The 12,033-nt window shown below is 43.3% G+C and overlaps 1 protein-coding gene across 4 annotated transcripts in view; it reads left to right on the forward strand.

Annotated features, from left to right (window-relative positions):
* The window catches only part of cpne2 (copine 2), a 170,105-nt gene that overhangs the window by 127,221 nt on the left and 30,851 nt on the right, over nt 1-12,033 (forward strand). For all 4 annotated transcript variants that reach the window (XM_033036188.1, XM_033036191.1, XM_033036190.1 and 1 more), the window contains exon 12: nt 4,920-4,974. In XM_033036188.1, the coding sequence (XP_032892079.1) occupies nt 4,920-4,974 (55 nt within the window). The remainder of the gene's footprint in view (nt 1-4,919; nt 4,975-12,033) is intronic.

The following is a 12,033-nucleotide window of genomic DNA, read 5'->3' on the forward strand; positions in this document are numbered from 1 at the left end:
TCCGAGGAGGCCTCCAGCTCCATCGATGGTAGGCTGCAGAGCGACCAGAGAATGCCATCCGGAAATTAACCACTTCTCCGGCAAGGAATGAAACTGAACAAAATGTTTCCCCGATCCCCCCTCCCCCCACATTAAACAAACCGGAGAACATTTACACAAACTTTTAACACACACTAAAAATAAAAAAAAAGACCAAAAAACAGACTGTTGGCGGGGCTGCCAATTGTAAGCCGCCTCTGGTTGTCCTTGAAGCATTGATACCATCAAGAATAATGCCCAGCTGGTCTGAGTGAATACTTTGCCGTTTAAAACTCTAAAGCCCAAATTGAAGTTGACTGATATATTCCAACATCTCAATCTAAATTTAGTTATACCAGGACCCTTAATTGATATTGGCAATGATGCATAAGAATATACACTGATTGCATGTCTACCGGAAGTGTTTTGTTTTGCAGGGCTCTGTGGTAATAATGTATATCGTTATTATTTCTAATGTACTGTGATCTCTGACACTCCTTCCAGCTTCCACACAGAGCTTTCAAAACAAGAACCTAATGAACAAATTCATTGTTTTCTCTCTTCGCCGTCCCTGTACGATGTCCCTGGATTGCTCTCATTAAGGGCAGCTTTATAAAGTGATCCACCACAGATGGTCATTAGCATTGGATCAGGAAATGGCTGAGGGAGGTTCGAGCATTGCAGGCAATGTTGGCTTCCCTCTCTGCTGAATGCATGCGGCCCCACGCAAGTCCCTTAATTTAAAATAAACCTACTGAAGGTTAAGGGGGGTAAATACTTCACGATAATAACAATAAAAATATTTTTCTAATTAACTTGAAGAGAGATTATACACTGCACATACTCCAACCACAAGCAGAATATGTCCAGGATTTTGAAGGAAGCTGAGATCAAGTAGCAATCTTAATGGAGTTCACAAATGGAGTTTTATTATAAGCTAACTCAACCACTTAACTGTGAAATATTGCTAATTTGATTTTTTGTTATGATTATATCGGGTCTCAAGTTTCAGACAATAATTGGGAACCTTTAGTATGCTGATCAATTTGATTGGCTTGCAGCCTTTATGAAAAATTTGCATTTGGCAATCTATTGCAACCAATTAATTATGCAATCCAGCCAATCAACGAAAGAAACTCGTATTGAATCAGGACAGAATTAGAGTTGCTGCGTGACCTTGAAGTGTGACCGAACACAGAACAGAAGTCGCCATTCACTCACTTGAACCTGATCCATCTTTGAGCTGATCTAATTAATAACTCCGTTCAATATTGCTTTCTGTGATACTTTAACCGAATAAGAATCCACTATTATAGGTCAAGATTCTGCAATATTTATGAGAAAGATGTAGTATTTCTATTGCCCTTTTCTGTGAAAATCTGTTTCCTGACCTCTCCTGCATAGTTATAATGTGAAAATTATGTTCTATTTTTTGCATCACCCCGAGGGAATGCTTTTATTATATTGGCCTTATTGAATCTTTTATTCTTTTATTCTGAATAAGATGAACCCCCCAGATGTTTGTGTGTGATGTTGCAATCTGGCCTTGACATTTATCCCTTTGAGCCTCAAAATCCTTTGGTGAATCTTTACTGCAACTTCCCCAAGTCCATTTTTCATAGAAAACCAATTTCAGCAGCAGGGTCAACAAGCAAACTTTGCTTTATGTGCACGTTTGATGCATCTCTTTGAAAATTAATTCTACGCTGTGATTTTTTTATTTTAAGTTTTGCAGGTTGTAAACCTTTAGCTATTGGAGATTCACCTATTTTCACTTGATTGTCATTTACCATTCCAACTCCCCCCCCCCCCCCCCCCCCCCCCCCCCCCCCCTCCCCCTGATTTACTTTTAGTTTTCCTTGCATACCTTAAGATTTTTTTCACTGTGTTTCAATGCAAACACTTAATAAGTCTCCACGTTTTTGCCTATTACGCATGTTTGGCTGTCGTTAATGTGTTATCCTCGAGCCCAACCTTTCTCAATGTGTTTATAAAATAATTTGCTGTTATGTCTAATATGCCTTACAACCTTATCTTGCTTTTCCCCTTTTTAATACTTTCTCAACATACCCTGTCTTTTTTTAATGTAACTCTCTCCGTTGGATTTTAACTTTTCTTTGTACTTACCTAAACCCCTCTTAGCCTTAAGCAGTAGCTTATCTCTAGAGGAAGGCTGCACACATGTTGTATATCTGGTCTCTTGTGGCAACAACAACACTCTGAAGTCCCAATGGTCCCCATGCTCTCTTGAAACAAACCGAGGGCCCTGCTCCTACACCCCTCTAAATACACCATGTTCACTGGAAAATGTCTTATAATACTGTGTAGCATGTGAAAAATAGGATATGGTGGATGTAGTATTGATGAAATGGCATCCAGTCGTCAGGAAATTGTGTTTGGCCAGCAGCAATGAATGGAAGAATGAATGAATGAAACTTTATTGTCACATGTGACCATTCACAGGGATATTCTTTGTTTCATACACCCAAGGTATGCAAAGAGTTACCACATAAAGGACACCGACAAAGTTACAAAGTATCCCGTGCCAGGCCCTCCTTTGCTCTCCCCCCTCAAGACGGTTCCCCCATGCCGGGTCCTCCTTTGATGCTGGTTTACACGGAAGATAGACACAAAATGCTGGAGTAACTCAGTGGGACATGTAGCATCTCTGGATAGAAGGAATGGGTGACGTTTCGAATCTAGACGAGGAGGGTCGTGACTCAAAAACGTCACCCATTCTTTCAATGCAGATATAGATTGTATGCACTATTGCCGCAACATATATGCGGTAGATGGAATGAATTTTTAAGTTTATATATTCATCCGGCCAAGAGAATTGTATTACATCATTCCCCAGACAATATAAACATGTTCCCGATGTTGGGGGAGTCCAGAACCAGGGGCCACAGTTTAAGAATAAGGGGTAAGCCATTTTGAACGGAGATGAGGAAACACTTTTTCACACAGAGTTATGAGTCTGTGGAATTCTCTGCCTCAGAGGGCGGTGGAGGCTGGTTCTCTGGATACTTTCAAGAGAGAGGTAAATAGGGCTCTTGAAGATAGCGGAGTCAGGGGATATGGGGAGAAGGCAGGAACGGGGTACTGATTGTGGATGATCAGCCATGATCACATTGAATGGCGGTGCTGGCTCAAAGGGCCGAATGGCCTACTCCTGCACCTTTTGTCCATTGTCTATAAAGGCTTTGGTGGGACATGATGTGAATCACTCACTACAGGATGTCCTGCCTCTGACCTCCTCTTGCAGCCCCTGAATTTATTGGCTGGACCAGTGGAGTTCCTGGTCGGTATACTAATGGGGGGAGACGGGTGATGGAAACGCCACTGAAGATCAAAGCTGAATCTCTCGTTGGAGATGGCCATTGCCTGACAATTATGTGACTCAAAGATTACTTGCCACTTATCAGCCCCTGCCTGAATGTGGTCTAGGTCTGTCTGCATGGGGGCACGGGCTGCATCACGATCTGGGGAGCTTAGTTTAGTTTAGAGATACAGCCTGGAAACAAGCTCTTCGGCCCACCGAGTCCACTCCGACATTCGATTGCCAGTACACCAGTTCCATGTTATCCCAGTTCTGTGTCCTACATACTAGGGGCAGTTTACAGAAGCAAATCATCCTACAACAGTGCCCGTGTTTGGAATGTGGGAGAAAACCGGAGCTCCTGACGAAAGCCCACGTGGTCACTGGGAGAACGTTCAAACAATTGAAATTGAACTGTGCGATTCCCGGATGGCAATCCCACTTCTGAGCTTGGGGTGGGAGAAAGATCACTGATGAATCCGCTGAAGATTCCCGAAGGGTTTTGGAACTTTTTGTTTCTCTTTGAAACATTGAATTTTTTTTATTTTTTTTTTCACACAGAGAGTGGTGAATCTGTGGAATTATCTGCCACAGAAGGTAGTTGAGGCCAGTTCATTGGCTATATTTAAGAGGGAGTTAGTTGTGGCTAAAGGGATCAGGGGATATGGAGAGAAGGCAGGTACACGATACTAAGTTGGATGATCAGCCATGATCATATTGAATGGCGGTGCAGGCTCGAAGGGCCGAATGGCCTACTCCTGCACCTATTGTCTATGTTTCTATAGTCTAAGCAAACAGATGGTGCACCAGCTCAATGTCCTGAGACGCTAGCTCCTCTAGCGATGTAACGTTGCCTCTGCTCAACATTCAAATGTCAGGCTATATCATGCACAGAGCTGTGGTAAGACTTGAACTAACCTCCTTCTGACTCAGATCTGCCATCTGAGCGCTGCTAACACGGCACAACACACTGCTCCATTAGTAAAACGCAGATTGTGGTTCCATATCTGCAAGGTATCATTCTGCAGCCTTGAGCTCTTTGATTAGGTCAGTTCTAGACAAGAATGCCTTTCCAAGTATTTTAATCAATCATAATGTTAATTATAATTGGTTCATCGTTCATGATGCTAAGAGCATTTTCCATCTGCATTGATAATTATATGCCGTCTTTCCGTAGTATGTTTCTTTTGAAAGACATCTGAATAATATTTGCATATAGAACAAATGGCATACTTTACATATTAAATATAGATTTTCTCCTCACGGTTGTTCTAAATATTTGATCTCTAATTTAATGGATTACTTGAGTAGTTTGTCAATGACACTAGGGAGATAAAGTGTATTTTTCGGCGTGGTGTTATTAACAGCCATGTGATCTGATTCCGAGTTTATCAGAATCCTGTAAGTCATTTCCATTGCACACAAATTGTTAACCGTTGTGACATGTAAAATGCCACATGAACAGCTGCCGCTTCTGAAATAATTGTAGTTGAAAAGAATTATTAGCATTCCTCATTGTATCAGAAAAAAGGATCAATTGCATATTTTTATTCATTCATCTTCTCTTTACACTACCCTGCAGAGACAAGATGTTTCCTGCCCTAGGCTTTGGTGCGCAGTTACCTCCTGACTGGAAGGTAAGCCTCTTGAGATGTGGCATTAAGCATTATTTACTATCGTTTGTGGTCGTTCTGTCACCCTTTTATGAATTATTGTGAGTGTGTTTATCCAGGCCTAACGAGTGCTTTTTAGTTTGAATTGTCATCATTACAAAAAGGAAATGCTGAGATTGTCAGTCAGTTCACGCAACTTCCATGGAGAGTGAAATAGACCTCATGTTTCTGGCTAGTGATATGCATCAATTGAAAAGAAAGCCAGTGATTTAACATGTTGCGAGCAATGAGGCAGAGAAAATTGCCATAAAGCAAAGTATTGGTCTTTAACAGGGTGAAAGTCAAAGGAGATTAACTGTGTACTTTGTCAGTGCCCTTTCTGTGGCGACTATTTGCATACCTTGTGTATGCAAGCAAAGAATTTCACTGTGACTTTTCACATGTGACAATAAAGTCTATTCAAGAGAGAGCTAGTTAGGGCTCTTAAAAATAGCGGAGTTAGGGGATATGGGGAGAAGGCAGGAACGGGGTACCGATTGGGGATGATCAGCCATGATCACATTGAATGGAGGTGCTGGCTCGAAGGGCTGAATGGCCTACTCCTGCACCTATTGTCTATTGTCTAATGTGTTGTCATTCATTCATAAAGTTGAAGTTGCAAAGTAAAGCGTATGGTAATGGGTCAGTAAAATAAAACAAAAGATGGGTCTGAAGTGACGACAGCAGAATTATTACCACCAACTGAGTACATTTGCTACTTTTTCTTAACGTGGCTAACCTACACCAACTACCAATTGTACTTAATCAAGAACCGTAGCAAACTATTTACACAACGTCTGGGGGAAGAGAACAAGATCCCTTACTGTTCTGTTTGGTAGTACAGAGTGAGCAATGTCCATGATCCTATGTTCAAACAAGGATACCTTGAGAAAAGCAATATCCCAGTTGTAGATGTTCTGAAGCGTGAACACCACATTACTGATCCATGTATACAATATTTAAATGTGCATGGTGTGGATATTTAAGACACAAGTTCAATGGTACTTTGTCACAAGGGCTGAGGTACAGTGAAGTTCATTTTTGTGTACCGTTCAGTACAAGTCACCGTCCATATAGATGCATCTTGGATGCAGTACAAGTGTATAGCAGTATATAGAGTGTCCAGAGCTCCAGAGCCCCGGCCGCAGGGGGCAAATTTGACACAATGATCAGTGCGCAAGTCCCGATGAGAACGAGATTGGCCGTCTCACCCGGCCTAGGTGCGACGTTTTCGAGGGATTCGCTATTTCCGGAGGGGGAGGGGGGGGATAGCATATGTGTGGTCTACTTGATGATGGGAGAACAGTGAATGAGGCAAAACTGTGAAGGCAGTGAAGCCAGATGTTGGAGATACTGGTGACACTAGGTATAGGGTTAACCATCTTTAGGAATGGACAATGAGACTTCAGGGGTTCCAAACCTTTCCTTAGAGAGGGTGACTTCGTCACTATACACTTACGCCCACCTATGTAAGGACACAAAGATAACACAACAGATTTCTGCTGTTTCTTTGGTCACTAGCGATTCATTTTAATACCCGAACTTATCTTTGATTGTTCGCCTTAGCTGTGATCATTCGAGCATGTTGGTCATTGCTGTCACGCCAACACTCTACTCCAGCATCCTGGCTGTGAAATTGAACCATATGGCTGTGTTATTTTCAGCGCTGATGTTACTGATTTCCGGAGAATTTTCTTTGCCAGTGGCATGCGTGGATTTTGCGCCACTTGGCAGACTGAGCCGCCTGGCACCCACGTCCAGCACACTTCCTCGCGCCTGTGTGTGGAGTAGGATTGCGGTGGTGACATTTCTCTCGTTGGTTTGATCTGATGCCCTCGCTGTCAAACATGGGAGATCAAACCCAGCCAACAGAGTGTGTGAACCCTGAGGGGAAGCATGATCATTGTCACAGAGTGAACCCTTTGCCCACCCGGGTGATTAAGGGCACTGAGGTTTGCAGGTTAATTGGGGATTAGTTAAAGGTTTGTATGAATGGTGCTGAGTAGATGAATACACATGTCAGGTAAAATGTCTGAGGCTGTGAATGAGGTGAGGGGAAGCTTTTCTGCACTGGCAGCTCTGTGGATAATGTCGGTGAACTGGCAGCAGGTTGGAAGAAAGAGGACAGGGCACAAACACCTAGGCAGAAGAGCCAGAAAGAGAATGGGAAGGAAGACCTCTGGACAAGAAGACTCATCCAGTCATTTGCACAATCAAAGTATTGGGGAGTGCACGTCTTACATGGATCTGACGGAAGGGATATATAGCCAGAGGCTTGGGTTGGTTCATAAGTTCATGTCATGGAAGCAGAATTAGGTCATTCAGCCCACCATGGTGGTCCACTTCACCATTCTATCGTGGCTGATCCATCTGTCCCTCTCAACCCCTTTCTCCAGCCTTCTCCCCATAACATTTGACACCTGTACTAATCAAGTGTACTTGGCCCCAGGGGATGAAAACCGTGTCCGTGAATGGTTGAAAAAAATCACATATTAATTTTGGCCTCTTCCTCCTCCTGGCAAACATACATAGTGAAATAAACCATTAAACTGGTGCATCTTGTTGTGAAAGGCTCAGCAAATTCTCGCTTGGTTCTGTCCATTACTCTTGAGTTATTTGCAATCTTCACTGAAATTTGGGCTTTTGTGAAGTGAATAGACAAGCTAGACAACTTTGCAGCCAGCACTCTCTGAATATCTCAACAGTAAGGAGGTTAGGCGTGTTTTCCTCGGCCCCCAGCCAATATTTAGCCCTTGGCCAACATCACTAGGCTCAGAATCTCAGATTGCTTGTGAGACTTTGATTGTGCAAATTGGATTTTGATTACATACAACACAGGAATAATAAAGGTTCAAAGGTTCTTTGTCAAGCACTTGGGGTCTGAGGATGCTAAATAAAAATGGAAGTTATTTTATTGATTAGTTGTACCCAACATTAATTTTCCCACAGTTGGGATGTTTTGGGCCTGATGCTAGAGCAGGAAATACAGCAAGGAATGACAGCCCCAAATAACATGCAAATTGTTAGATGGGAGAAGGCCAAGATCCACCTACTTTTTGTTGTGAGGTACAATGATATTGGAGGTGCTGATTAAGCACCGTGATTGATTTCCATCACTTAACTTACACTAATCTACATGTAACACAAGGAAAACTTGGTATGAACAATGTTGGAGCCCTGGTTCCAAGGTTTCTGGCGAAAATCATAGTACTTTTGCATTTTGCACCCCAAGGTAACTTTTGTATTGCTTTCCAAAATACTATGAGAGAAATCTATCATATTTTCCCTGAATGCGTTGTCAATAATTACTTCCACTGTCTCTCAGGGTTTTTGCCCCATAGACCGCCATATTTCCAGAGGTGTAGGTCTGTCTCCGAGGCTTGCACAGCTGGTAGAGCTGCCACCTCAGAGTGCCAGAACCCTGGGTTCGATCCTGCCCTTGTCTGCTCTCTGCGCAGAATTTGCACGTTCTCCCTGTGACTGCATGAGTTTCCTCCGAGCGCTCCGGTTTCCTCCCACACCCCAAAGATATGCGGGTTTGTAGGTTAATTGATTGCCCTCTGTAAAATTGCCCCTCGTGTGTAGGGAGTCGATGAGAAGGTGGGAGATTGAACAAATGTGAACAAGTGATCAGTGGGCGGAGTGGACTTGGTGGGCCGAAGGGCTTGTTTCCATCCTGTATATCTCAGCTAAACTAAAAACGGAACAGTTTCATTATTAAGCTAAATCGTGACCGATCAACTTCATAACTTGATTTACCTATCTTGGTTTCCTAACTTAGTCACCCGTTATCAATCATTTGACTCACGTTCACGGCTGTTTTGTAAGGCATTCACTGAAGTTCTGTCACAGGATATATCTGTTGAAGAATAATTCTGACTTTTCACTCGTGGATATTCCGTTTTACCTTGATAAGATAAATCTGAAATCTGATATTGAATCTGAAATCCTATTTCTAACAGCCCACTTTCATTCTCACTTGGTTTAGAGTTATCATAATGATGATCTCCCCAAGACCCATTTGAAGTTATTTTAAGATTTGTGGTACATCTGACACAGTAACTGAGTGAGGAGGGGGACCATCCATTTCAAGCAAATTGTGTCACACTTAATCTTTTTTTTTTAACATCTTTTCCACAGACGGAGGCATATCGTTTTGGGGCGTTACAGATTGTGAAAGCTTTTCTGCCAAATTCAAAATGTCCTTGTTAATTAGTTAGAGATGCATTTCAACAGATGAGATATTTCTGCACCAGTTGTGCTGCTCTGATTGCAGAAATCTCACTGAACTGTTCTCTACAAGACCATATGGAGTTTGAATGAAAGGTCTTAGATTAATGAGAGTTTGATGGTTATCCCGTGTAGATGTGTCAGATGTCCCTGGATTAACAGTAAGAAGGGCAGCATGATGACGCAGTTCTAGAGTTACTGCCTTACAGCATCAGAAACCCAGGTTCGATCCTGACTATGGGTACTTATTTGAACAGAGTTTGTACGTTCTCCCCGTGACCTGCGTGGGTTTTCTCCGGGATCTCCTGGTTTCCTCCTACACACCAAAGACGAACAGATTTGTAGGTTAATTGGCTTGGTATAATTGTAAATTGTCCCTAGTATGTAGGATAGTGTAAGTGTGTGGAGATCGCTGGTCAGTGCTTGTTTCCGCCCTGAATCTCTAAACTAAACTAAACCAAAATCAAGTCCATTAATTGCCTAGTGGCTGTGGTAAGACACAAAATGCTGGAGTAATTCAGCAGGACAGGCAGCATCTCTGGAGAGAAGCAATGGGTGACGTTTCGGGTCGAGACCCATCTGAGACCCGTCTGAAGAAAGGTCTCAACCCAAAACGTCACCCATTCCTTCTCTCCAGAGATGCTGCCTATCCCTCTGAGTTACTTCAGCATTTTGTGCCTATCTTTGATTTAAACCAGCATCCTTCCTACACAAGTGTCTATGGTAAGATTGTTAAGGGTTTGGAAATATTGTTCAGGGTTTGGACACGCTAGAGGCAGGAAACATGTTCCCGATGTTGGGGGAGTCCAGAACCAGGGGCCACAGTTTAAGAATAAGGAGTAAGCCATTTAGAACGGAGACGAGGAAACACTTTTTCTCACAGAGAGTGGTGAGTCTGTGGAATTCTCTGTCTCAGAGGGTGGTGGAGGCCGGTTCTCTGCATGCTTTCAAGAGAGAGCTAGATAGGGCTCTTAAAAATAGCGGAGTCGGGGGATATGGGGAGAAGGCAGGAACGGGGTACTGATTGGGGATGATCAGCCATGATCACATCGAGGAGCCGAATGGCCTACTCCTGCACCTTATTGTCTATAAACCTCCTCAAATGTTAACTAAGCATTGCAGAACAGCAACTTGCTACTGCGTTTCATCATAAAAGGATGTAAGTGGAGACATTGCAGAAGACATTGAGCCCAAATTATGTAGGAGTGCAGGAAGTGCAAGGAGAGGGAAGGACAGAAGATAAGAGATCACCCAGAAATATATGAGAGGTAACAGATAATTTGGTGTTGAAAAAAATTCCAGACGACACTGATAGGTCAGTGGAATGAGGAAAAGCCATGGAGGCATTTGGAAGTGAGGATGTACAGTGCATTCAGAAGGTATGAATGAATGAATAAGTTTATTGGCCAAGTATGTACACATACTATGAATTTGCCTTGGTGCTCCACTCGCAGGTAACAACACGACATACAGTAAACCATTAAGAATAAAACATGAAATATTAAAACATTAAGAATAAAACATTATAGTTTAAACATGTGAATTAAATGAAATACCAGAGCTAAAGGAGGTTACAGATTTTTGGCTGTTGAGTAGAGCTACTACTCGTGGGAAAAAAAGCTGTTTTCATGTCTGGCTGTGGCAGCTTTGACAGTCCGGAGTCGCCTTCCAGAGGGAAGTGATTCAAAGAGTTTGTGGCCATGGTGAGAGGGGTCAGAGATGATCTTGCCCGCTCGCTTCCTGGCCCTTGCAGTGTACAGTTCGTCAATGGGGGGAAGGTGGCAGCCAACAACCTCTCAGCTGATCGAACGATTTGCTGCAGCCTCCGGATGTCGTGCTTGGTGGCTGAGCCAAACCAGACCATGAAGGAGAAGGTGAGGACATACTCTACGATGGCTGTATAGAATTGGACCATCAGTGCCTGTGGCAGATTGTGCTTCCTCAGCTCCAGTTGTTACAAAGGCACCAGGATGCCAGCCATGTCACTTCCTGTCTGCAGGCGGATTCCTCCCCATCCTGGATCAGTCCAATCAGGGTTGTGTCATCCGCAAACTTGAGAAGCTTGACAGAGGAGTCTGTGGAGGTGCAGTCGTTGTTGTAGAGAGAGTAAAGGAGAGGAGAGAGTACGCAGCCTTGCGGTGCTCCTATGCTGACGGCTTGCGCGTCCGAGATGTGCTTTCCCAGCCTCACATGTTGCTTCCTGTCTGTCAGTAAGTTGATGATCCACTGACAGAGGGGTTCAGGCACAGTCACCTGGGAACGTTTGGAGTGTAGTAGCTCTGACACAATGGTGTTGAATGCAGAACTAAAGTCCACAAACAAAATCCTTTGGTCTAGGTGCTGGAGGATGAAGTGCAGGCTTAGGTTGACTGAGTCATCCACTGACCTATTGGCCCAGTATGCAAACTGCACAGGGTCCAGCAGGGGGTTTGTGATACTTTTCAGCTGGGCCAGCACAAGCCTTTCTGAATACTTTCTGAATGCACTGTATCTTGGGGCAGTAAATTTGGAAGGATATTGGCTGCTGTTATAGTCATAGAGTTATACAACGTAGTGACAGGCCCTTCAGCCCAACTTGCCCACATCGACCAACATGTCCCATCCACACTAGAAAAGTGGCCTGACTGTATTTGGGAAAGGAGTCAGTCTTAAAAGCTAAATGATGAAACTGATAATTATACTTATCTTATGTACTGGTGATGGACAATTCTATTGGACTGAGACAAATAGCCTCTTGTTAATCCCCTATACTTGTTAATGAAGTTGCAGAGGTAGAAAATGGAGTTGGAAATGCTGCAGAACATTTTTTGTGTG

This window comes from Amblyraja radiata, chromosome 17, assembly GCF_010909765.2.
Source record: "Amblyraja radiata isolate CabotCenter1 chromosome 17, sAmbRad1.1.pri, whole genome shotgun sequence".
In the NCBI taxonomy this organism is placed as follows: Eukaryota; Metazoa; Chordata; class Chondrichthyes; order Rajiformes; family Rajidae; genus Amblyraja; species Amblyraja radiata.